This window comes from Dreissena polymorpha, chromosome 3 (assembly GCF_020536995.1).
Source record: "Dreissena polymorpha isolate Duluth1 chromosome 3, UMN_Dpol_1.0, whole genome shotgun sequence".
Taxonomy (NCBI): Eukaryota; Metazoa; Mollusca; class Bivalvia; order Myida; family Dreissenidae; genus Dreissena; species Dreissena polymorpha.
This window is the reverse complement of record NC_068357.1, coordinates 36,981,367-37,004,640: the sequence shown is the minus strand read 5'-3', so window position 1 is coordinate 37,004,640 and position 23,274 is coordinate 36,981,367. Positions and strand designations below refer to the sequence as shown.

General features: G+C 38.1%; 1 protein-coding gene across 1 annotated transcript in view; it reads right to left on the bottom strand.

Annotated features, from left to right (window-relative positions):
* Positions 1-23,274, bottom strand: part of LOC127872157 (zinc finger FYVE domain-containing protein 26-like) — a 98,346-nt gene that overhangs the window by 35,846 nt on the left and 39,226 nt on the right. The window contains exons 21-32 of the mRNA XM_052415487.1: positions 22,269-22,775; positions 21,639-21,988; positions 20,615-20,752; positions 19,573-19,682; positions 15,516-15,654; positions 15,163-15,264; positions 13,224-13,406; positions 11,879-12,128; positions 11,152-11,289; positions 8,922-9,097; positions 5,933-6,063; positions 4,105-4,354 (exon numbers count right to left, since the gene is read on the bottom strand). Of these exons, the coding sequence (XP_052271447.1) occupies positions 4,105-4,354; positions 5,933-6,063; positions 8,922-9,097; positions 11,152-11,289; positions 11,879-12,128; positions 13,224-13,406; positions 15,163-15,264; positions 15,516-15,654; positions 19,573-19,682; positions 20,615-20,752; positions 21,639-21,988; positions 22,269-22,775 (2,474 nt within the window). The remainder of the gene's footprint in view (positions 1-4,104; positions 4,355-5,932; positions 6,064-8,921; positions 9,098-11,151; positions 11,290-11,878; positions 12,129-13,223; positions 13,407-15,162; positions 15,265-15,515; positions 15,655-19,572; positions 19,683-20,614; positions 20,753-21,638; positions 21,989-22,268; positions 22,776-23,274) is intronic.

Genomic DNA, 23,274 nt, shown 5'->3' with positions numbered 1-23,274 from the left:
CATTTAAACAATTAATACAAGTAATAAAGGATATAAAAAGGCGAACAAAATCTGTCTTGGCATTGACATCGCCATCTTGTTCGTCACTTGTTAACCCCCTCTGACATATGTTTTTGAAGTTTCTTTGCATAAAATCAAATATTTGAATATGAATTCTTGATTAGAATATTCAGCCAATTTTCAAATATTCAAATATTAACCATTTTTATTTAATAGTCACAGGGTTTTACAGGACGCGATTTATGCGTACAATACCCATAAAATGTCAGTCAGGACCCATCATATTTGTTAAATTGTGTCCCATGGGACACACAATCATTTTGATGTATTGGTTTCTCGTAATATCAACAAGAAACTCTGAAAGACAACTGCAGTACGTAATTTTCTCAATGGATGTACGAGTTGTCTGGCTTGTTGATTATGCAACTAATTGTGTTATCGCGCACCTGCTGTTGCTAGGTGCAAAGTCCCGAGTTGAGATTACATTGAGTAAATGTGAGCTATTTATGTCGCTATGAAAGAAAAGCTTACTGAGGTTATGATAGCTTTTTATCTGGCAAGCTAGATTAAATTATAAAAATAAATACTATCTTCAATTTTATATGTGTGTGTTAAATATCGGCTATTGTTTATGTAAAAAATCAATTACTAAACTTTTAACTAATTGACTTTGACACACCCAGCATATTTAGCATACATTTGCTGCTTGTTACTCAAATGGCATGCATTTAAATATTCCCTTTTTCGTCTGCAAAAATGTCAAAACAAGGTGACAAGGAACCCCATTTTTATTTACAGGACCCCTGAAAATTATTAACAAGATTCCTAGGGACCCCAAAAATTTGACATGAATGTAAAACACATGTAAAAAATGCACCAAAGTCAATTAAAGGCCAAGATTGATCTCAATTTCTCCAGCAATACAAATACTTAGTACTTATATAATAATTTAAATTGATAACATATTGTCATGAAATATACCAGAATTTAGTGTAATAATGTTACCAGAGAGAGTGATTATAACAAAAATTTGTTGCTGATAAACAATGGACATGAAATAAAACTTTACTTGATTTTTTACTTGAATGGTAATCATGTACCAAAGAAATTTTGGGATGCACCTTTAATATGGCATGTGCATCAAACGGAATAAATATGGTATGTTGTTAATACAAGGCAAGATGGAAGATGAAAGTTCTGTCACAAAACATAAAGTTAAAAGACTACACACTTTGGAATCTGTAAAAAGTCTCAAAACATTCCTTAGAGTCATTATGAGTTAAATATGAAAACTTGCATTTGCTTAAAGGAGAAATATTAACAAATTTTCTGAAGAGGAGCTATTAAATTATGGCGATAAATGTTTAAATAGAAAAGAGAGGAAAAAGTTAGTACATATTAAACATAAAGCATAACATTGAGTCAGAAATGTCATCAATGAGCCATACCTTAACATTGAAACATGAGAATATGTTACAGACTCAGGACAGCTATACAATTCAATGACTTTAGACACAAGTGCCTTCTTATAACAAAACGTGACTTAATGCATGTGTATATTGTCATCCCAGTCAAGCCTGTGAAGTCCCCACAAGCTAATCAGGAATGACACTTTCTGCTTTTAAGGAAATTTGTCTTTTAAAGGAAGTCTCTTCTAAACAAAAATCCAGTCTAGCCGGAAAGTGTTGTGCCTGATAAGCCTGTGCAGACACTTTATACACATGCATTAAGCCCAGTTTTCCAAGAATGAGGCTAAACATTAGAGACAAACCAATACCCGGAGTCTTGTCTGTGATTTCACTCCATTTTGCCAGGCTGGCAACCTCAGCTGCTAGATTAGTATGACAACAGCACATTAACACACTTCCTTAAAATACTTCTGGCGCAATAATTACAGCCCTTTGATCAACTGATTTACATATGAGCTTCATTCAGGGAAAACCGGGCTCAATGCATGTGCAACAAGAGTGCCAAACTGTCACAAGATACGCCCGTTCGAAAGTTTCGGACACCATGCTCAATGCTTGAAATGCACTAAGTGACCTCGAGACCACGGAATGTATATTGAAATCTAGAGTCCGTGTCGAGACCTAGTTATTGACCCGGAATGACCCATATTTGAACTTGACCTACATATCATTTAGATGTAACATCTGACTAAATTTGGTGAAGATCAGATGAAAACTACTTCAATTACAGAGGAGACACCATGCTAAATGCTTGAAATGCAGTATGTGACCTCGTGACCTCGTTCTTGACCCGGCATGACCCATATTCGAACTTGACCTACATATCATATAGACACAACTTCTGACCAAATTAGGTGAAGATCAGATGAAAACTACTTCAATTAGAGAGCGGACACCATGCTTAATGCTTGAAATGCACTAGGTAACCTCGTGACCTAGTTTTTGACCCGGCATGACCCATATTTGAACTTGACCTACATATCATCTAGACACAACTTCTGACCAAATTTGGTGAAGATCGGATGAAAACTACTTCAATTAGAAAGCGGACACCATGCTTAATCCTTGAAATGCACTTAGTGACCCCGTGACCTAGTTTTTGACCCGGCATGACCCATATTCGAACTTGGCCTATATATCAACTAGATGCAACTGCTGACCAAGTTTGGTGAAGATCGGATGAATACAATTTGAAATAGAGTCCGGACAAAGTGGCCCCTTTGAAAATGCACTTATTGACCCTATGACCTAGTTTTTGACCCGGCATGACCCATATTCGAACTTGGCCTAGATATCAACTAGATGCAACTGCTGACCAAGTTTGGTGAAGATCGGATGAATACAATTTGAATTAGAGTCCGGACAAAGTGATGCCTTCCGCCCGCCGCCCGCTGCCCGCCCGCCGCCCGCCCGCCCGCCAAGGGGTTTCACATAATACGTCCCGTATTTTATACGGGCGTATAAAAAGTTTGGTCCATGATTAGCCTGTGCAGTCTACAAAGGCTAATCAGGGAAGAAACTTTCCGCCTACAATGTATTTTCATTTAAAAGAGACTTCCTTTTAACAAAAAATTCCATAATTGCGGGAAGTGACTTCCCTGATTAACCTTGGCAGACAACATAGGCTAATCTGGGATGAAACTTTACGTACAAGTATTAAGCCCCATTTTCCCACATCGAGGCTCATATATGTGGTATAATGCTGTGAAAGTGATAACTTTCTTTCTTAGACACAAACAACTGGTTCTACCCATGAAACTGACTCAAATCTTCCTCAAGACCTCTGACATAATACACAATATAGCTCAAAACTTCCTCATCAAGACCTCTGACATAATACACAATATAGCTCAAAACTTCCTCATCAAGACCTCTGACATAATACACAATATAGCTCAAAACTTCCTCATCAAGGCCTCTGACATAATACACAATATAGCTCAAATCTTCCTCATCAAGACCTTTGACATAATACACAATATAGCTCAAAACTTCCTCATCAAGACCTCTGACATAATACACAATATAGCTCAAAACTTCCTCATCAAGACCTCTGACATAATTACACAATATAGCTCAAATCTTCCTCATCAAGACCTTTGACATAATACACAATATAGCTCAAAACTTCCTCATCAAGACCTCTGACATAATACACAATATAGCTCAAAACTTCCTCATCAAGACCTCTGACATAATACACAATATAGCTCAAAACTTCCTCATCAAGACCTCTGACATCTCACACATTATAGCTCATATATTTAAATTTAAAACAAACAAATTACCCCTTATATACCTTTTTCTGAATGACCTTTTGAACACTTAAACAAACGTATTTCATTAATAATAATGTACTTCAATATCCTGGCTCATATTTACCAACCCATTCTTAGACTAAAATCAAAATACTAGTATCTCAGACTTTGCAGGTATAAGTAGGCTGATATAAGTGCGCATTTTACAAGACATTAATGCACAATCATATACTTACAGATGTTAATGCCATGTTAGACATGATTTTCAATTCAAGTGGTAATGATACATAACAGTCATTTATAAGATGATTCTTTATATTTAGAGTTAAGTCTAAGAAATCAGTTGGTGACTACAGGCCCTGACATCAGTTGCTTGCCTGTTCAAAGTAGAAGTCCTCACGCATGTTTGCGTTATACTCCTCGTCCGTCTGCAGTTTCCACGCCGAGTGTGAGTGGTTCACGATGTCTGCCAGGCTATTAGTGGTCGCCTGCTCGCTTATCGCCATGGACGCCATGGAGGCGTGGCTGAATGCTGTGGTAACGGGAGATCCCCCTGGACTTGCGTCACTCAGTCGCTGACGGGAGTAGATCTCCGCGGAAGACAGACGCCTGTCTCCGAGAATCTCGCTGCAAATATATCACAGATGTTTTGAGCACCTCGGCGATATCTGTCACATAGTATTTTGATTCAATATACAACTAATGCTTTGAACATCTCGGCAATATTTGTCACATAGTATCTTGTTGCAATATACATGTACATCTGATGTTTTGAACATCTCAACAATATCTGTCACATAGTATCTTGTTGCAATATACAACGGATGTTTTGAGCACCTGTATCCTATATGCATTCATTTTGCTAGAAAACAGCATCGTTGTTTCATATAGCACTTAATTAAATTAAGACAAAAACAGTAAATAATATAATATATACTGACATGTCATAAGTTTAACACTTTCCAAAGCTGGTGATACTTTATTAACTAGAAGATCTACTAGTTATTATCTGAGTATTCAGGGGTGTGATTGAGGCAAAGTCAGAGGGGAGGAAAATTCTGTTGACTGATTTTGACTACGCGAATGGCGCGCATAACGCAATGACAAACATAAAAACAGACATTAAAATAAACAACTTTTTGAACTTCATAACAATATTTCTTTATAAAAACCTGTTGAACTTCACATTTAACATACTGAGGATGCAAAGTAAACAGTTAAGTATTTATTGTGATCAATAGCAGCAGTTTTTCAATGTATTGAATGACAGTTAATAGACTAAATATAAACAAACACACTTGAGTGTTCTTCTGGTGTTAATGATGTATTAATTGAGTTAAATTAATATATTTAATTTGTTTACCTTTCAATATCTTGCATTTCACATCTTCACTCAGTTCAAAGCTATTTCAGTTAACTGAACAGCGTGACAAACATAATAAAGCAGAATATGCATATGAATCTGATTATACACAGACCCACAGACATATAAAAATCAAATCATGTTTGTCTATTTCCATGTTCTAACGATACTCTCTAAATTGTTTTACTTTGTGAGTAGACTACACTCCAATTTGCAAACACTGGTTTCCGTGACACAAATTCAGTGGGCACATTTCTTTACAAAATATGTGTTGCTTGTATCAAAAACGTAGTCTTTTTTTTGACAAACACATTTCATTAATCCTATCAGACTAGGTGATGTCAGTCGTTCATTCGATTGCTATTTGTTATTTCAATAATCTTAATTTTCTCTTCACAACGGCGCCATTTGCAAACAAATTACAGAGCGCATTTTAAGAACACGATTTTAATTGGAAGATTGGGAAACGACAGCCAATTATATGGCTCGTTTTAAAAATGCTTAGGCAGAATCTACCAGTGTAAAATGCGGAGAGATTTCGCGGGCCGCGGATATTTCGGACCGCTTATGAAATACGTCCGCGGAATCGGTGGTAGCCCCTCTCCCCCACATTTTTTAAAACGAATTTACGCAAATCTCAGAAGTGACATCCGGGACAACCAGATCCGCGGAAATCCGCGGATCCGCGGAAAAATCACACCCCTGGTATTTGAATATTTGCTTAATGATTTTCATCTGAAAATCTTGCATATCTACATATACCACCACAGTATCATGATATACTTAAGGTACATACAATTCGGGCAGCTCTATGATGTGTATTTGGGTAATAACAGTACTACCTTGATTTGTTGATTTCCCCGTAGCAGTCATCACATGTGCGGGCACTGATGCCCTTGATGATGGAGACATTGGCAGAGCAGGCCCCGCACACAACACGCCCACAGCGTCGACAGTGGTGCCGTCTGGAGAACTGAAGAGGATGAAGATAATATGAGCAGCAGTTGGTTGTAAGCTAACACAAAAGCGTAAGCGGTCTAGTAAATCTATTGGCATTATTTAAAAATCTATTGCAGTTATTGTAAAAATCTATTGCCATTATTGTAAAACTCTATTGCCCTTATTTTCAAAACGGATTGGCATTATTGTACAAATCTATTACCACTACTACAAATCTATTGCCATTATTGTAAAAATCTAATGCCATTATTATAACAACAGGGCCAAGATGGCCCTAGTTCGCTCACCTGAGAGGAGTTGGTTCATTCAATCTTTACCTAACGTCAAACTTGACCTAGATATTGTCCAGACAAACATCCTGGTCAAGTTTCATCATTATTGAACCAAAACTCTGGCGTATGGAGTGTTTTTGTTCTTGTAAGATTTGACCTGGTGACGTATATTTTGAGTTGACCCCCCTTACCAAACATCAAACTTTGCTTACAAAAATAAATATTTTGACCAAGATTCATAAAATCTGAAACAAAATTGTGACCTCAAGAGTGTTTACAAGGATTTTGTATAATATAATGAAAATTTGGAGAATCTAAGGGCAATAATTATGGCATTAATTATGTGATTTTGCTCATCATCAAACTTGAATGAGATTTTTCAGCAACTTTCATAAAGAATGCTTGAGAAGTGTGAATGCTAGAGTGTTTACAAACCAAATGTGGACGGACGTCGGACAAAGACCAATCCTAAAACCACACCTGAGCAATCAGGTGAGCTAAAAAGTGTGTTTCACCGATCTGAGCCATTTTCCAACTTGTCAAAGAAATCAATAAAACCAATGTATTGACTAAGTTTCACGATGATTTGTCAAAAAATGTGACTTCTATAGTGTTGGTTTCTCTCTAGTCACATAAGGAAAACTGCCCCACCCCCCCCCCCTGGCTGCCATGTTTTTTTACCGAAAGGGACCATTTGCGAACTCATCTGAGATATATATAAAACCAATATTTACACCAAGTTTCATGATGATTGGGCAAAAAATGTGACTTCTAGAGTGTTCACAACCTTATTAATAAATATAAGAAAACTCCCCCCCCTCCCCCCCCCCCCCGCAAGCCATGTTATTCAACTGACCGGCACCATTTTTGAACTCAACTCTCGTATCAAGGACCAAATGTTCTGACCAAATTTCATGAAAATTGGGCCAAACAGGTGACTTCTAGAGTGTTCACATGTTTTTACTATATACATATAGAGAAAAATGCCCCGCCCACTGGCCGCCATGTTTTTCCAACAATCTGGACCATTTTGGAACTCGTCTGAGATATCAATAAAACCAATGTTTTTAGCAACTTTCATGATGATTGGGCAAAAATTGTGACTTCTAGTGTGTTAACAAGGTTTCTCTACAGCCATATAAGGAAAACTGCCCCGCCCACTGGCGGCCATGTTTTTTTGACGGACCAGAACCACTTTTGAACTTAACCAACATATCATTAAGACAAACATTTTGACAAAGTTACATGAAGATTGGGCATATAATGTGACTTCTACAGTGTTTACAAGGTTTTTCTTTTTTTTGACCTAGTGACCTTGTTTTTAACCCAGCATAAACCAGTTTCCAACTCGATTGAGATATCATTGAGACAAATGTTCTGACCAAGTTTCATGAAGATCGGACAAAAAATGTGGCCTCTAGAGTGTTTACAAGGTATCTCTAAAGCCAAATAAGGAAAACTGCCCAGCCCACTGGCGCCCATGTTTTTCAACGGACCAGAACCACTTTTAAACTCAACCAATATATCATTAAGACAAACATTATGACAAAGTTTCATGAAGATCGGGCATGAAATGTGACTTATACAGTGTTTACAAAGTTTTTCCTTTTTTTGACCTAGTGACCTAGTTTTGACCCGGCATAACCCAGTTTCATTGGAACAAAGCTTCTGACCAAGTTTCATGAAGGTTGGAAAAGAAATGTGCCCTCTAGAGTGTTTACGAACAAATGTTAACGGACGGACGGTCGGACGGACGACGGACAAAGACCGGTCACAAACCTCACCTGAGCAATCAGGTGAGCTTAAAATCCATTGCCAGAATTGTGAAATTCAATTGCTTTTTTTGTAAAAATCTATTGCTGGTGTCGTAAAAATCTATTGCCATTATTGTAAATATCCCTTGTTGTTAGTGTGATACTTGTAGTAATATATTTCATATATATGATTTGAATTATATTTTTCATTTATCAGAGAAAAGCAAGGTGATTCTTGTTCTATAACAAATGTAGAGCCAATCCATCCAGTGTGATGTAATGCAGATAATTTATCTTTACTTTATTCATTGTAAATACATTTTGTATTAGTTTAGGGCAATAGTTTATTTTCATAATCCCAGAAAAAAAATGGTACCATAGGCAAATTGCATATTTATTTTATTATAGAAAAAATGGCCTAATCAACAAACATGGAGTTTTTGTAACTGTTGTCTGAGCAAAGTTTCAAAAGTGTTCACAAGTTTTTTGTTTAATTTGACCTAGTGACCAAGTTTATGACCCCACCTTAACAAGTTAAAATGTAATGGTAATTAGGTGCAGATATAATTGTCATGTCATGATTGTCAGATACATGTCATGAGCAATTTTCATGAAGATTGGACAATAAAAGTGGCTTATGGACTGTTAGAAAGGCAAATTTTGATGACCGTATGAAGGACAAAAGGTGATCTCAATAGCTCACCACTACATACTTCCTATGTGAGCTTCTAAAGACTCAATGTGAGATTGAGATTTAATGCAATTCAAATTTGTGTGAAGGTAGCAGGTCACATACCGTACAAATGCTCTCATTAAAATTGAAGGTAAGGTATTAGGTGACATACCATGCTGAATCTCTCCACGTGACACACCATGCAAACAGACACTGCAGAGTCTGGTACCCACTGGTCACGGGCGGGCGGCTCTGACGGCATCACAAACGGCTCCCGGCTTCCCAGCACAGCTGACCGGGATGAAGGGCTGTCAGTGCGCTTGGACGCAAGCCCCAGTCTTATAGAACCTATGGTGATTTTGAAAGTTATGAATATCTGATAGAGCCTATAGTGATACCATATACTGGTTATGAAAGTTGAGGACATCATAAGGCCGCGCTCTGGGAAAACAGGGTTTAATGCATGTGCGTAAAGTGTAATCCCAAATAAGCCTGTGAAGTTCGCACCTGCTAATCAGGAATGACACTTTCCGTCTGCACAGGCTTTTCGTTTAGAAGACACCTTCTTTAAACCAAAAATTCATTAAGTGTCTTCACTGAACTAGGACCACTCTTAAAGCACATGTATTAAGCCCAGTTTCCTCAAAACAAGTCTCATTTTATGAGCAATTTGCTAAGCAGTTCAGAATGCTTGGACTGTTTGATGAAGATGTGTCTTGATCCAATATATGTACATCTACAGTGCTTGATTGACTTAAATTTATCTATGTAGGCATGGCTAATTCCATAGCCTCGCAAAATGATTGATGGTGTTACCATGAACCATAAAAGCTGAACTCTGGCCCATAGAATTACATATGCAGTGAAATGTTGAAACAAATGAAAGGCGATAGTGCACTAATGAATATAGTTTGTTAATAGCAATCAAGAAGGTATGAGTTAAATTAAATACACAGTAGCCTCGTTGTGCAAAAGTTGGTTTATGTCAAATGCTGTCAGCATATATTCAGCCCTGCCTACACAATCATGAAGTCTGGTCAGGAGCTACCCTGTTTACTATCTATTAAAGCATTTTTTGTGATCTCATAAGCAGACAGGAGAGCTCCTGACCAGACTGAGCAGATGGAGCTAGGTTGGCTGAATATAGCATAAGACCCATTTTCCCACGAAACAGCTCATATACTACATGTATCATTCTCAAAAGAACCGACTTTACACAGGAAATCGACTTGATGTCTCAATTAGCCTCTAGATTTCTGTAAAATTGAGAGGATTTGCTATTTCATCAATGAAAAATCACTCATGATTTAAGAGTACAATACTTTTTCTTGAGTTTCGGACATTGTGGCGCAGAGGATATGGTCATGCCAGTAATCAGGAGGTCCTTTGTTCAATCCCCACTATGGGAGCATTCTCAAGATCTTCTCTTAAATCAGTATGTACTGGAACCAGGAAATGGATTCAAAGCCTAAATAAGCATGTGGCTTTTGATACAATTAAGCTTAACCAATAGGTTTAAACTGTATCCTTGAACAAACTACCTTGGACAGGCATAGATAGAGCAATCTGTGATTGTATAATGATCAATTTAGCTGAATTTTATTGGTTAAAACTAGCAAACACAAATTGCTTTTCCAGTGAATGCATGACCATTGCAAAAAGTTGCACATGTTATTTGCATGCTAGTGTTTTTGTTGCGTTAATTTTGGAGCTGTTATTAATGGCCCCATTCCCAATGTCAAAAGGCATACATTTTTGGCTGCGTACAATTCAAATTTGAAGGTTTTTCAAACAAGAAAAACAGTTGCAAACAAGGCTATTGTCAAGCAATATGGTCCCCTACCGGCTCCACCATTGTCAGAAATTCCACCATTTTCATATTATTTTTTTGGTTGCCATAGCAACCACAATTTTTGACATAGGAACAAAATGAAATGACATGCATAATGTCCATATTGCCATCTATCCATGTTGCAAGTTTCATGAAAAAATATTAAGAACTTATAAAGTTATCGCAGGATCCAGAAAAGTGTGACAGACAGACAGACAGACAGACAGACAGACAGACTCACAGACAGACTCACAGGCGCACAAAGCGCAAACCATAAGTCCCCTCCGGTGAAACCGGTAGGGGTCAATAAAATGCAACATTTAGTTCATTTTCTTATGCAGTTCTATTGGTAAAAACTTAGTTAACATTGCATTGAAAACACTTATCCTCAATTTTTAAGTATTTGTAAGCAAAAAAACAAACAAAAAAACTTAACAAATTTCCATAATTTAAGTCACAGTGATGCACTTTTCCCAATGCAAACCTCCCCATCCCTTTCCGAAAAAGGTTACAAAAAGCACTGTTGACAGTTTACATAGATAACCTAAAGGTCAATGATGTGTCCACATACCCTGAAGGTCAATGCTGCGTCTCTTCATCGAGGGGTCAGGGCGGGTTGGCGCAATACTAGGGCGGGGCAGGGGGCTCAGTCTCTCTAGATCCTGGGAGGAAACTGACCGCACCGACAGGCTGCGCTCCTTCACAGGCTCTGTAAAGGGAGAAGATAGCAATGGGGGTTCTTATTGAGCCTCAATCTCGGAAAACTGGTTTTAATGCATGTGTGTAAAGTGTTGTCCCAGATAAGCCTGTGCAGTCTGCTTAGGCTTATCAGGGACGACACTGTCTGCCTTTAAGGTATTTAACGTTGAAAGGAAGTACCTTTTTAACAAAAATCCAGTTAAAACAGATACTGTTGTCCATGGTTAGCCTGTGCACACTACAGAGGCTAATCTGGGACGACACTTTACCCATATGGATTAAGACAATTTTTTTCAAGAATGAGCCTTAATTAATGAACAAAAACTGATTTGTATTTTATCAAATAAATAAATCTGTATTTATTATATAATACCCAGTGGGATGAGCTTATACGAATTGCGCCCCTGTTGAGCACAGCAAACGTGCATAGTATAATGAGAAAACTTTATAGTTGTATTTCTTGGATAATTTCTTATTTTCTTCTGCGGATTGATTAATTCAAAATTCTGCAAAAATATTCGAAAGCATTAAAAAAATATCTATGAAATAAAGCTTGTTTGTGTACAATGAATTACTAAATTTAACATAAACCACAGTACCCTCAATACACTGCACCACTGTGAACTCAAGCGCTTTCTTCGCATAAAGTGACACCAACATGTTGAACTGCTCCGGTGAGAACTTGAATGCGGGATCTGGTACAAGTGTGAACTCCTCCTGGACGACACTGAATGCCTTCCCAGCCAGCTCTGGTCTCATGTTCATGAGGAGTTGCTCCAAGATAAAGCGAGGCTTTGACACAAGGTGGCTGTACTCTGAGTGCATCTGTACCGGCAGGCACTGCACCATCTGATAGAGGGGGTGGACAATGATATAAAGCATGTGGGCTACAATGCACCATCTGATAGAGGGGGTGGACAATGATATAAAGCATGTGGGCTACACTGCACCATCTGATAGAGGGGGTGGACAATGATGTAAAGCATTTGGGCTACACTGCACCATCTGATAGAGGGGTGGACAATGATATAAAGCATGTGGGCTACACTGCACCATCTGATAGAGGGGGTGGACAATGATATAAAGCATGTGGGCTACACTGCACCATCTGATAGAGAGGGTGGACAATGATATAAAGCATGTGGGCTACACTGCACCATCTGATAGAGGGGTGGACAATTATAGAAAGCATGTGGGCTACACTGCACCATCTGATAGTTTAGTTTAAACCTATTTATTTTAGCTCGATTGCATCGAAAGCCTAAGGCTTATATAAATGCTCTCGAGTCCGTTTCCCTGGGCCTAGAACCAGTACTTGGAGTCTTTAGGGGAGATCTAAAGAACGATCCCACGGTGGGGATCGAACCCGTGACCTCCCGGTCGCTAGGCGGACACCATATCCATTACACCATGGCGACACCATCTGATAGAGGGGGGTAAACAATTTTAGACCATAATTTAAGTTACAAGGGGTGGACAATAATAAATTATAGTGTGCTAACAGTCAGGTAGATAGTCATAGGGAGAATGTGCTTGAAAAAAAGAGAATCATAAGATAAGCGGTAAAGAGTCTTCACTAATTTTAGTTTGTCTTTATTTAAAGAGGATCTCTTCAGACTCTGAGTGCATCTGTAACTGCAGACACTGCACCATCTGTTAACAGGGGTGGAGACTCAATTTCAGATGGTACTAAGCTAGTCACAAAGATTTAATATAATAATGGTCTAGTTAAGGGGTATGACCGTCAAAGAAGGCATGTCCCATAAAAACGCACTCATTAATTGAGGGGTTTTTTCCTTGAAAAATCCATTTGCATTACCCTCACAACCTATGAGGCCAATTGGGTATTTGTTACTTTTTGGCAATCATCCTATTTGCACATATTGAATAGGCGATTAACACATGCTCAGTCCCAATTTGCATAATCATAATTGTAACACCTACCCGTGCCCCTATGTGCACCAGTCTAACTCGAGTCTGCTCTGCGCCACTAAGACTGGACGCCAGCTGTTTGAGCATGTAACTGGCCACAAACATGATGTGCTGCTGATTGGAGAACGTGTCCAGGAACTTCCTGCTGGTCTCCAGACACACTTCCACACTGCACGACCTCAGGCCCTCTAGGATCTTCAAAGGAGGGATTTGCTTACAGACCTTTTTTTAAAATCCTTAACCAGACATGGGCTTTGATTCATTTGTAATCCCTTACAAAATCAAAATTAATTTAAGACCTTTTTTTACAAGATTCAAGTTTTTATGCCTTCATTTCCAACCCTAAGATACTGATGAGCAGCAATCAGCATAAAACCTGAACATACTGCAAGTTACTCTGGCTGTTCTGGTATATGCTGGTTGCATGTAGCCATTTAAACTCTGCTTCTTAGCGGATAAGGGTTGATTTCACATTTATTCTACTAAATATTCTCCTGGTAAACATATTTTTTTATTGAATGACGTGTCATATAGTTAAGTTACACTCCTCCTAATATGTTTGATTATCCCAACACTAAAGTAAATGACAAATAAACAACACAATACCAGATGGTTTTCAATAAAAATGTATGCCTACACACTTGTCAATGAGATCTTCTACACAAAATGAGCCTTAATCATGTAAATCTGGGCTTAATTCGTGCGAAAACTGTTGTTACAGATTAACCTATTTAGTTCACACAGGCTTTCCAGGGATGACACTTTTCCATTAATGTTTTTTTTAAAGGATGTCTCTTCTTAGCAAAAATCCACTTGGACAGAAAAAGTTGTCCCTGATAAGCCAGTGTGGACTGCACAGGCAAATGTAGGACGACACTTAACACACATGAATTTAAGCCTCATTAATTAGGAGTGAGGCTCAAATCAAAGCAAGGTTACCATGAATGCCTAGGCTGTGTTGGGAGGGCTTACCATGAATGCCTGGGCTGTGTTGGGAGGGCTTACCATGAATGCCTGGGCTGTGTTGGGAGGGCTTACCATGAATGCCTGGGCTGTGTTGAGAGGGCTTACCATGAATGCCTGGGCTGTGTTGGGAGGGCTTACCATGAATTGGGCTGTGTTGGGAGGGCTTACCATGAATGCCTGGGCTGTGTTGGGAGGGCTTAACATGAATGCCTGGGCTGTGTTGGGAGGGGTTACCATGAATTGGGCTGTGTTGGGAGGGCTTACCATGAATGCCTGGGCTGTGTTGGGAGGGCTTACCATAAATTGGGCTGTGTTGGGAGGGCTTACCATGAATGCCTGGGCTGTGTTGGGAGGGCTTACCATGAATGCCTGGGCTGTGTTGGGAGGGCTTACCATGAATGCCTGGGCTGTGTTGGAAGGGGTTACCATGAATGCCTGGGCTGTGTTGGGAGGGCTTACCATGAATGCCTGGGCTGTGTTGGGAGGGCTTACCATGAATGCCTGGGCTGTGTTGGGAGGGTACCATGAATGCCTAGGCTGTGTTGGGAGGGCTTACCATGAATGCCTGGGCTGTGTTGGGAGGGCTTACCATGAATGCCTGGGCTGTGTTGGAAGGGCTTACCATGAATGCCTGGGCTGTGTTGGGAGGGCTTACCATGAATGCCTGGGCTGTGTTGGGAGGGCTTACCATGAATGCCTGGGCTGTGTTGGGAGGGCTTACCATGAATGCCTGGGCTGTGTTGGGAGGGCTTACCATGAATGCCTAGGCGGTGTTGGGAGGGCTTACCATGAATGCCTGGGCTGTGTTGGGAGGGCTTACCATGAATGCCTGGGCTGTGTTGGGAGGGCTTACCATGAATGCCTGGGCTGTGTTAGGAGGGCTTACCATGAATGCCTGGGCTGTGTTGGGAGGGCTTACCATGAATGCCTAGGCTGTGTTGGGAGGGCTTACCATGAATGCCTGGGCTGTGTTGGGAGGGCTTACCATGAATGCCTGGGCTGTGTTGGGAGGGCTTACCATGAATGCCTGGGCTGTGTTAGGAGGGCTCAGGTTGAGCAGGGCTATAATGTGGTTCACCTCTATGTCCTGTAACACACCGTACGGTAGAATATATGAAAAAGTTACATAAAACATGAGAGTGTTAAATAGAACAATTGATTAAGTTAAATCTAACACATGATTCTGTTGCATAGAAATATTGAAAATATTAAATAGAACAAATTAAAGTATACCGAACAAATAAATATGTTAAATAAAACAAATGTCGAAGTTAAATTATTTCCCAAAACGAATATTCTGTCTGAATGATGTCACAAACTAGCCCGAACTTTGCCTACCGTTTTGATGTCTTCAGGGAGATTCTCAAGCTGTGCCCAGGTCTTGGCAGTTTTGAAGTCACCAGCCTTGGTCAGTAGACCCAGGACTTCACGTGGGGTGTTCCTGGTCCATGTGACAACATTTGACCAGTCGGTGAATCTAGCAAACACATAACACAATAAATTAATCACCACATGACCCTTGACCAGTCAGTGAATCAAGCAAACACCAAACACAGTCAATTTATCAACACAAAACCCTGACCAGTCAGTGAATCTAGAAAACACAGAACTTAAGTCAATTAATCAACACATAACCCTTTGACTAGTCCAACTTGTTGACGCTCTAAAATATTAAGCTACTTTTTATATTGGTAATATTTGGAGCGTTCAACGGCGAAAGGTCCAAAACAATGGTGGAACGTTTTCCTTCTTTGTCGATATTGTTGCACATTGATTGCAATAATATTAACATACCTGTGTAGATAATTCATTTCTCGACAATGTTACGTAAAAAATATGTAATGACCCTTTGTATTTTGCACGCCTGAGAAATTTAAATCCAATCACTATTCAAATTTTCAATATCTCTCAATTTGCTCGCTGTGTAGATATAAATCAATAACACAGCCTCGATGCAAAGCATGTGGTGTAAATGTGAAGAATAAATGGCGTAAAATACAGTTTGCGTTCGTCTGTTGTGGCGCAGAGTGTTATATAGCGAACTGATGTTATTATACTTTTCTGGATTAATTGAGCATTTTTTTTCTAAAGTGACAATTAAATATTTGCAAGTTCTGAAATAAATAACATCTTTTATTTTTATACAGTACATAAATTATAGTGATACAGATACAGTATACCCTCCTATGTAACATAGAATGTAAGTACAGATAACAACACAGACAGAGGTGCGAAAAAGACATGCATAAAAAGTTGCTGAAACTTAGAAGAGTGAATAGAAACTGCACCATATCTGTTTTGAACATTAAATCGACAATGATGAGCATACTAGATCTACTTAGGTAAAAGTCGGTGTTAAAAGCTCATGTTAAATAAAATTACGCGTACACGTTACACTGTAATGCCTTCTTCTGATTGGTTCATATTTAAATCAGTTTCATGACATGGGGACAGGTCAGTGATTGTTTTGCGGTTTAAGCAGAAGTTTAACTGAAGTATTTATGCCTTTCTAACTTCAATTCGCCGATATTTGAGATAAAAATGGACTTCTGAACTAAAACATTATGAGTTGGTAATGTTATTTTGCAATTTTATGCAAATTGATGAAAATTTAAACTTTCTGGTTTCCACCACGTAATTGATCCTTCACCGATAAGACGTTCCAAAGAATTTAGCCCATATAAAAAGTATCTCTAAATTCTTTGCGTGTCTTATAAATAAGACTACTCTTTGACCAGTCAGTGAATCGAGCATCCGAAGAAAACAGTAAATGAATCACCACATGACCCTTTGACCAGTTGGTGAATCTAGCAAACAAAGAAAACAGTCATTAATCAACACATGACCCTTAATGAGTCAGACAATCTAGCAAACACATAACACAGTCAATGAATCACCACATGACCCTTTGACCAGTTAGTGAATCTAACAAACTCAGAACAGAATCAATTAATCACCAAATGACCCTTGACCAGTTGGTGAATCTAGCAAACACTGAACACAGTCAATTAATCAACACAAAACCTTGACCAGTCAGTGAATCTAGCAAACAAAGAACTCAGTCAATTAATCAACACCTTTGACCAGTAAGTGATTCTAGCAAACAAAGAACAAAATAAATTAATCACCAAATGACGCCTGACCAGTTGGTGAATCTAGCAAACACAGAATGCAGTCAATTAATCAACACATTACCCTTGAAAAGTCGGAGAATCTAGCAAACACAGAACACAATAAATAAATCACCACATGACCCTTGACCAGTCAGTGAATATAGCAAACAAAGAACACAATCAATTAATCACAACATGACACTTGTTAAGTCGGTGAATCTCACATATCCATAAGTGCAAAAAGGCACTAAGGCCCTTACCTGAGACCCAAATGCACTTAACTGTTTTGAGCAGATAGTGTTCACTAAGTACCACAATTAACCTGCCTTAACATTTGGCATGTAATTTGATAAACCGCAATCATTTCTAACTCAGCCCAGATGTCACAAAATTGCAATTTTCTTTAAATATACATGTAGTTAGCAAGTTTCATAAGTGGTTAACAAATTGAACTTCTAGAGTGTTCAAATGGTTTTACTTAAGCCAGGTCGAGAAAACTGCCCCACATAATGGTTGCCTTCTTTTCCCATGGACTATATTCATATTTTACATGGAAAAACAAATAAATAGAACAAATAACATAAACATAAATAAATATACATAAACAAACAAGAGATTGCCAAGCAATATTGTCCCCTACCGGCTCCACCATTGTCAGAAATTCCACCATTGTCAGAATTTTTTATATATATTTGTTGCCATAGCAACCAGACTTTTTGACGTAGGAACTAAATAAAATGACGTGCATAATGTCCATATTGCCATCTATCCATGTTTCAAGTTTCATGAAAAAATATTAAGAAATTTTAAAGTTATCGCAGGATCCAGAAAACCACCATTTTCAGCAGTATTGCTAGTCTATTTGTTTCCATAGCAACCAGAATTTTTGACATAGGAACAAAATGAAATGATTTGCATAATGTCTATATTGCCATCTATCCATGTTTCAAGTTTCATGAAAAAATATTAAGAACTTTAAAAGTTATTGCAGGATCCAGAAAAGTGTGACGGACAGACTGACAGACTGACGAACTGACAGACAGAGTGCAAACCATAAGTCCCCTGCGGTGAAACCGGTAGGGGACAATAAACATAAAACACATGTTCAAACAAAGTTTCATGAATACATGTATTTGGCAATAAATGTGGCCTTAAGAGTATGTAAAAGCTTTTTCTTTACTATAAACTAGTGTTATTGTTTTTGACATTGCATGACCCAGTTACTTACTCAGAAGTGATATAATTGGGACAAATGTTGTGAACAATACCTCAAAATAAATGTGGTATTTAGAGTGTTCCCAAGCTTTTTTTTATTTTATTTGACCTTGTGACCTTGTTTATGACTCAATGTGAACAAGTTTTAAAATAGGTGAGATTTCATTTTCTAACATGTTCTGAGCAAGGTCATGATGGTTGGATCAAAATTGTGACTTCTATAGTGTTAAAACTTAACAATATATAACCTTATGAGAAAAACTGCCTGCCCCCTTGCAGCAATATTTTTCAACAGACCGAAACCATTTAAAAACATGACAGAGTTTTAAAGTTTCATGATGATTTGATTAAAAATGTGACTTCTAAAGTGTTAACATCGTTGCCCTTTAGAAATATAAGGAATTAGCCCTACCCCTGACAACATTTTTTCAGCCATCCAGAACCATTTTTTAAAGGCATCAAGATATCAATACAACAATTATTCTAACAAAGTTTCATTAAGTCTGTAATAAAAATTTTACTTCTAAAGTGTTCACCAGGTTTCAATATAGACAAATAAGGCAAACTGACCAAGTGGCCATGTTTTTCAAAACACCGCAACAATTTTCTATCTCAGCGGAGATACCAATAGAACAAATATTTTGACAAAGTTATATGAAAATTGGACACAAAAATGAATTCTATAGTTTTTTTTAAAGCTTTTCTTTAATTTATAGCCCAGTTTCAAACATGGCCAAGGTAACATTGGAACAAATGCTTTGAGTAAGTTTCATGTAGATTTGAAAATAAATGTGACCGCCAGCATTTTAACAAGGCAAATGTTGACAATGGACAATTGACGACTGATGCATAACATACAAAAGGAGATAACAATAGATCACCATGGGCACATTGTGCTCAGATGAGTTAATAACACATGATTCTAAATTGGTAATTCAGCTATTCTCTTTTTTCTTTCGGATAGGTACATTACAGTAAAAGTGGGAAAACAAGCAAAGTCTACAATCTACGTGACTGGAAAGCATACAAAAACAATCATGACATCACAAATGTTCTTCCCCACTCACTGCTGTAGAATGTTGTGTCTCTTCTGATTGGCCAGCCTGTCGTCTGCAGACAGAAAGTCGGCTCCCTGCATGGACAACTTGATCTGCAGATTCTTGGCACACTCTGTGATCTGGGAACCAGAGATTAGAAATTGAGCCTTGCTTTGGGAAAACTGGGCTTAAAGCATGTAAGTAAAATGTTGTCCCAGGCTTGTCAGGGACTACAATTTCTACTTTTAAGGCATTTTTTAAGTAAATGATGTCTCTTCTAATTAAAAATTCAGGTAAGGCAGAAATTTGCATTTCGGACACTTTAGGCACTTGCATTAAGTACAAAGGCTGTCCTGAAATTTCTGGGCTAGAAGGCAGGCATAGACACAAAAATCAGGGGTAAGAATGCATATTTTTTTTAAAAGAGGAACTTTTTAGCTTGTATCAAAATTTCTTGTCCGATTCTCCTAAAAATGCTACATATAGGTATAATCAGTTTCACAACACTGTATTTTCATATGCAATTAAAAATAGGAAATAGTTTATTATAGTTTCAATGAATACATGGATTTATATTTCAAAGACACTTGAAATTGAACTTTTTTTCTTCAGATTTATAACATTATTTGACTTAGTGTGCTTCTTTCAAGTTTATAACATTATTTTTCAGGCAAAGTTTGGAGTATGCCTACATTAATCCGCTTTGTTGAATCAATTTCATTAATGTACAAGAGACACAAATCTTGCTTGGACGAGCGGAATAAAAGAAGCTTTATCATTGGCAAATACAAAATCTTGCACAAAAACCAGAATAATCAAGGCGAAACAGATGCTCATGTAACACTTTCACAGAATGGACAATGGCTGATGATAGGAATCGTCTTTGGAGTTACCCTCTACCATGAAAGTTTTGTACTTGATTTTACATCAATCTTCGAAATGATCCTGGACCCTAAAATACTGGCAGAATTTTGCATATATGCTGAAGTTTCTCACCCTTGAACAGAGAGGTGAAACATTGAACAAATCATTTACAAATATGCACATTGCCTGCCATGAATATGAATCTTACCCTGTGATAGACCTTGAGCTGACTGTATCTGGTGTGTAGAGAATCCATCAAGCCCACGCTGACACACTGACTGTGCACGCACACTTCAAACATGTCCAGGCAGTGCTCAATCCTCAACTGTCTGTGAACCGCAAGCACCTGTCAGCAGACATGGACAGAGTCACTGACATGTCAATACATCATTATTAGGATCCAATGAGTTGGGAAAACTGGGCTTTATGCATGTGCGTAAAGTTTCATCCCAGATTATTCTGTGCAGTCACCACATGCTTACTTCCCGCCTTCACTGGATTTTCCCAAAGAATAGACTTCATTTAAAGGATAAATATAATAAAATCAGAAAGTGTCACAGGCTAATCTGGGATGACACTTTACACACATGCATTAAGCCCCCTTTTTCCAGAAGAGGATCCAAGTGACATTATGACTATCAGAGATTTGATGATGATCAGTATAATTTGAAGGTAGGTTGTGACATTTTCGTTCATATAAAAAAACACTATAGTTTTATGATAAAAACCTCAAATCCTTTATAAATGCTTTTTTGGGGGGGGGGGTAATTTTAACTAGTTTTGCTCACATATCAAATACACACTTTAAAAACATGACCAAATATGAACAGGAATCTCCTCGCCTTATAGGATTTTTTTTTAGATTCAAAGTAACTTTTACTCAACTATTATAGTCTATATCACAGAGTCCTTACCCAGAGTGTTTTTATCACCATTTTGGAAATGAGGCCGGGGCCCTTTGAATGGGTAAGTCCTTTGATTTTGACTAATATTGGGCAATCGGTGTTGTTTCATTTGGTTGTAACAATACTTACAAATTGAGAATAAAAATGTTTTCAATATTATATTTAGTGAGGTTTAACTAATATAGCTGGATCTAGAAACAGATATGAACGAAATAATTTTTTTGATAACCTTCCTTTGGGAATTGGAGGCAGTCATTAAGGAAAAATACATTGCGAATGAGGCCAAATTCTGGTCCAAAATTTGACAGAAGAACCCAACACTGTTACCTGTCTAACACGTCTCTCAGGGGAGATCATTCTGGACAGGAGACACACCACCATACTGGAATTCTCGGCACTAAATAATGCCTCTCTTGGCGACTCACTGGCCACCTTGTGTACTGCACAACACACTATGAAGTCATGTAGATTGGACATGCTAGCATGTTTATGGACAATATTCACAGGAATGCTGTCAATAATCTTGAGCATTTGCGGCCACTTTCTCACACTCAGCAGCTCATTAAGTAGGTCAGACAAGAGTCCTCTGAAATTCTGACTTTCATGCAGACTGAGCATATTGGTCTTGAATCGTTCCAGGACATCGCTTGTAAGGAGTTTCAAGATCGGGTCACCACCTTTCAATAAATGAATAATACTGTACAAACACGTTACTTTTGTTTACTAAAATTACTTGAATACTTAACATGTTTCGGCCATAGCTTTTTATAAGTAGAATCAATATAAACAATAACATATGAAGTAGTGTCAATGCCATGCATTAACGTAACGTTGTTTGGCGGAAAAACAATAAAATAAAAAAATATATAATAAATATATAAATACAATACAGAGATGGATCACTGTTGCTACAACAACCTATCAGTAATGATATAATTTATTTTAAAAAGTCACCACCTTTGAGAATCTCTGGATCTTCTGTGGCCGCAAGGGGCACAATGTAATTTAGCAGACGACGCTTCAATGCCGGGTAGTCATTCTCGAGTTTCTCATAGCGGTAACTCCTAATATCCAGTGTACTCATGGAGGACGCAGCGCGAGATCGCTCCAGATTTAACTGATACTTGGACTGCACTGGTGATCCCGGGCTTCCACTGTTCTCAAAATGGTCGCCAAACACGTTGTCTATCAAGGCTTCGTCAAAGTTGTCCTGGCACATGAGGCTGACCAGTGTAGCAATGAGAGGACAGTCTGACTTGATGTATTCCATGGTATTGGGAGTAAGATTGTATGTGGTGGCCACATCACTAGAGTGTCTGTCCAATGGCTGCGTGTTTGGTTTTGAGGAGTCATTTTCCAATGGCTTGTTTTCATTGAGTGATTTAAAATCGAAGGACACCAAATATTCCTTACAGAATGGCAAGACTTCTATGTCGATAGTAACTTTACTTTTTCCGTCTTTGTCTGGAATGAAATAATAAAAATGTACTATTAGACACTATAGAAATGTAAACATACATGACAAATTAAATGCAAAAGTGTAAATGGGGGTTTTAATGACTTTTAGAGAACTTTACTCAAAATGATTATGTGATACAAAGTGATTATTGGACATAAGTAATAATGGAACAAAAAGCAATTATGGGACCTAAATAATTATGGGACATGTGTGATTATGAGACATAAAGTGATTATGGGACATAAGTAATTACGGGACATAAGTGATTTTAGAACATACATGATTATGGAACATAAAATATTATGGGACACAGAGTAATTATCGGACATAAGTGATTATGGGACACAAAGGGCTTATTTTACATTGGTGATTATCGGAAATATGTGATAATAGAATGTAAAATGATTATGGGATATAAGTGATTATGGGCCATACATGATAACAAAACATAAGTGATAATGAGACATAAGTTATTATGGGCCATAAGTGATTATGGTTCATAAG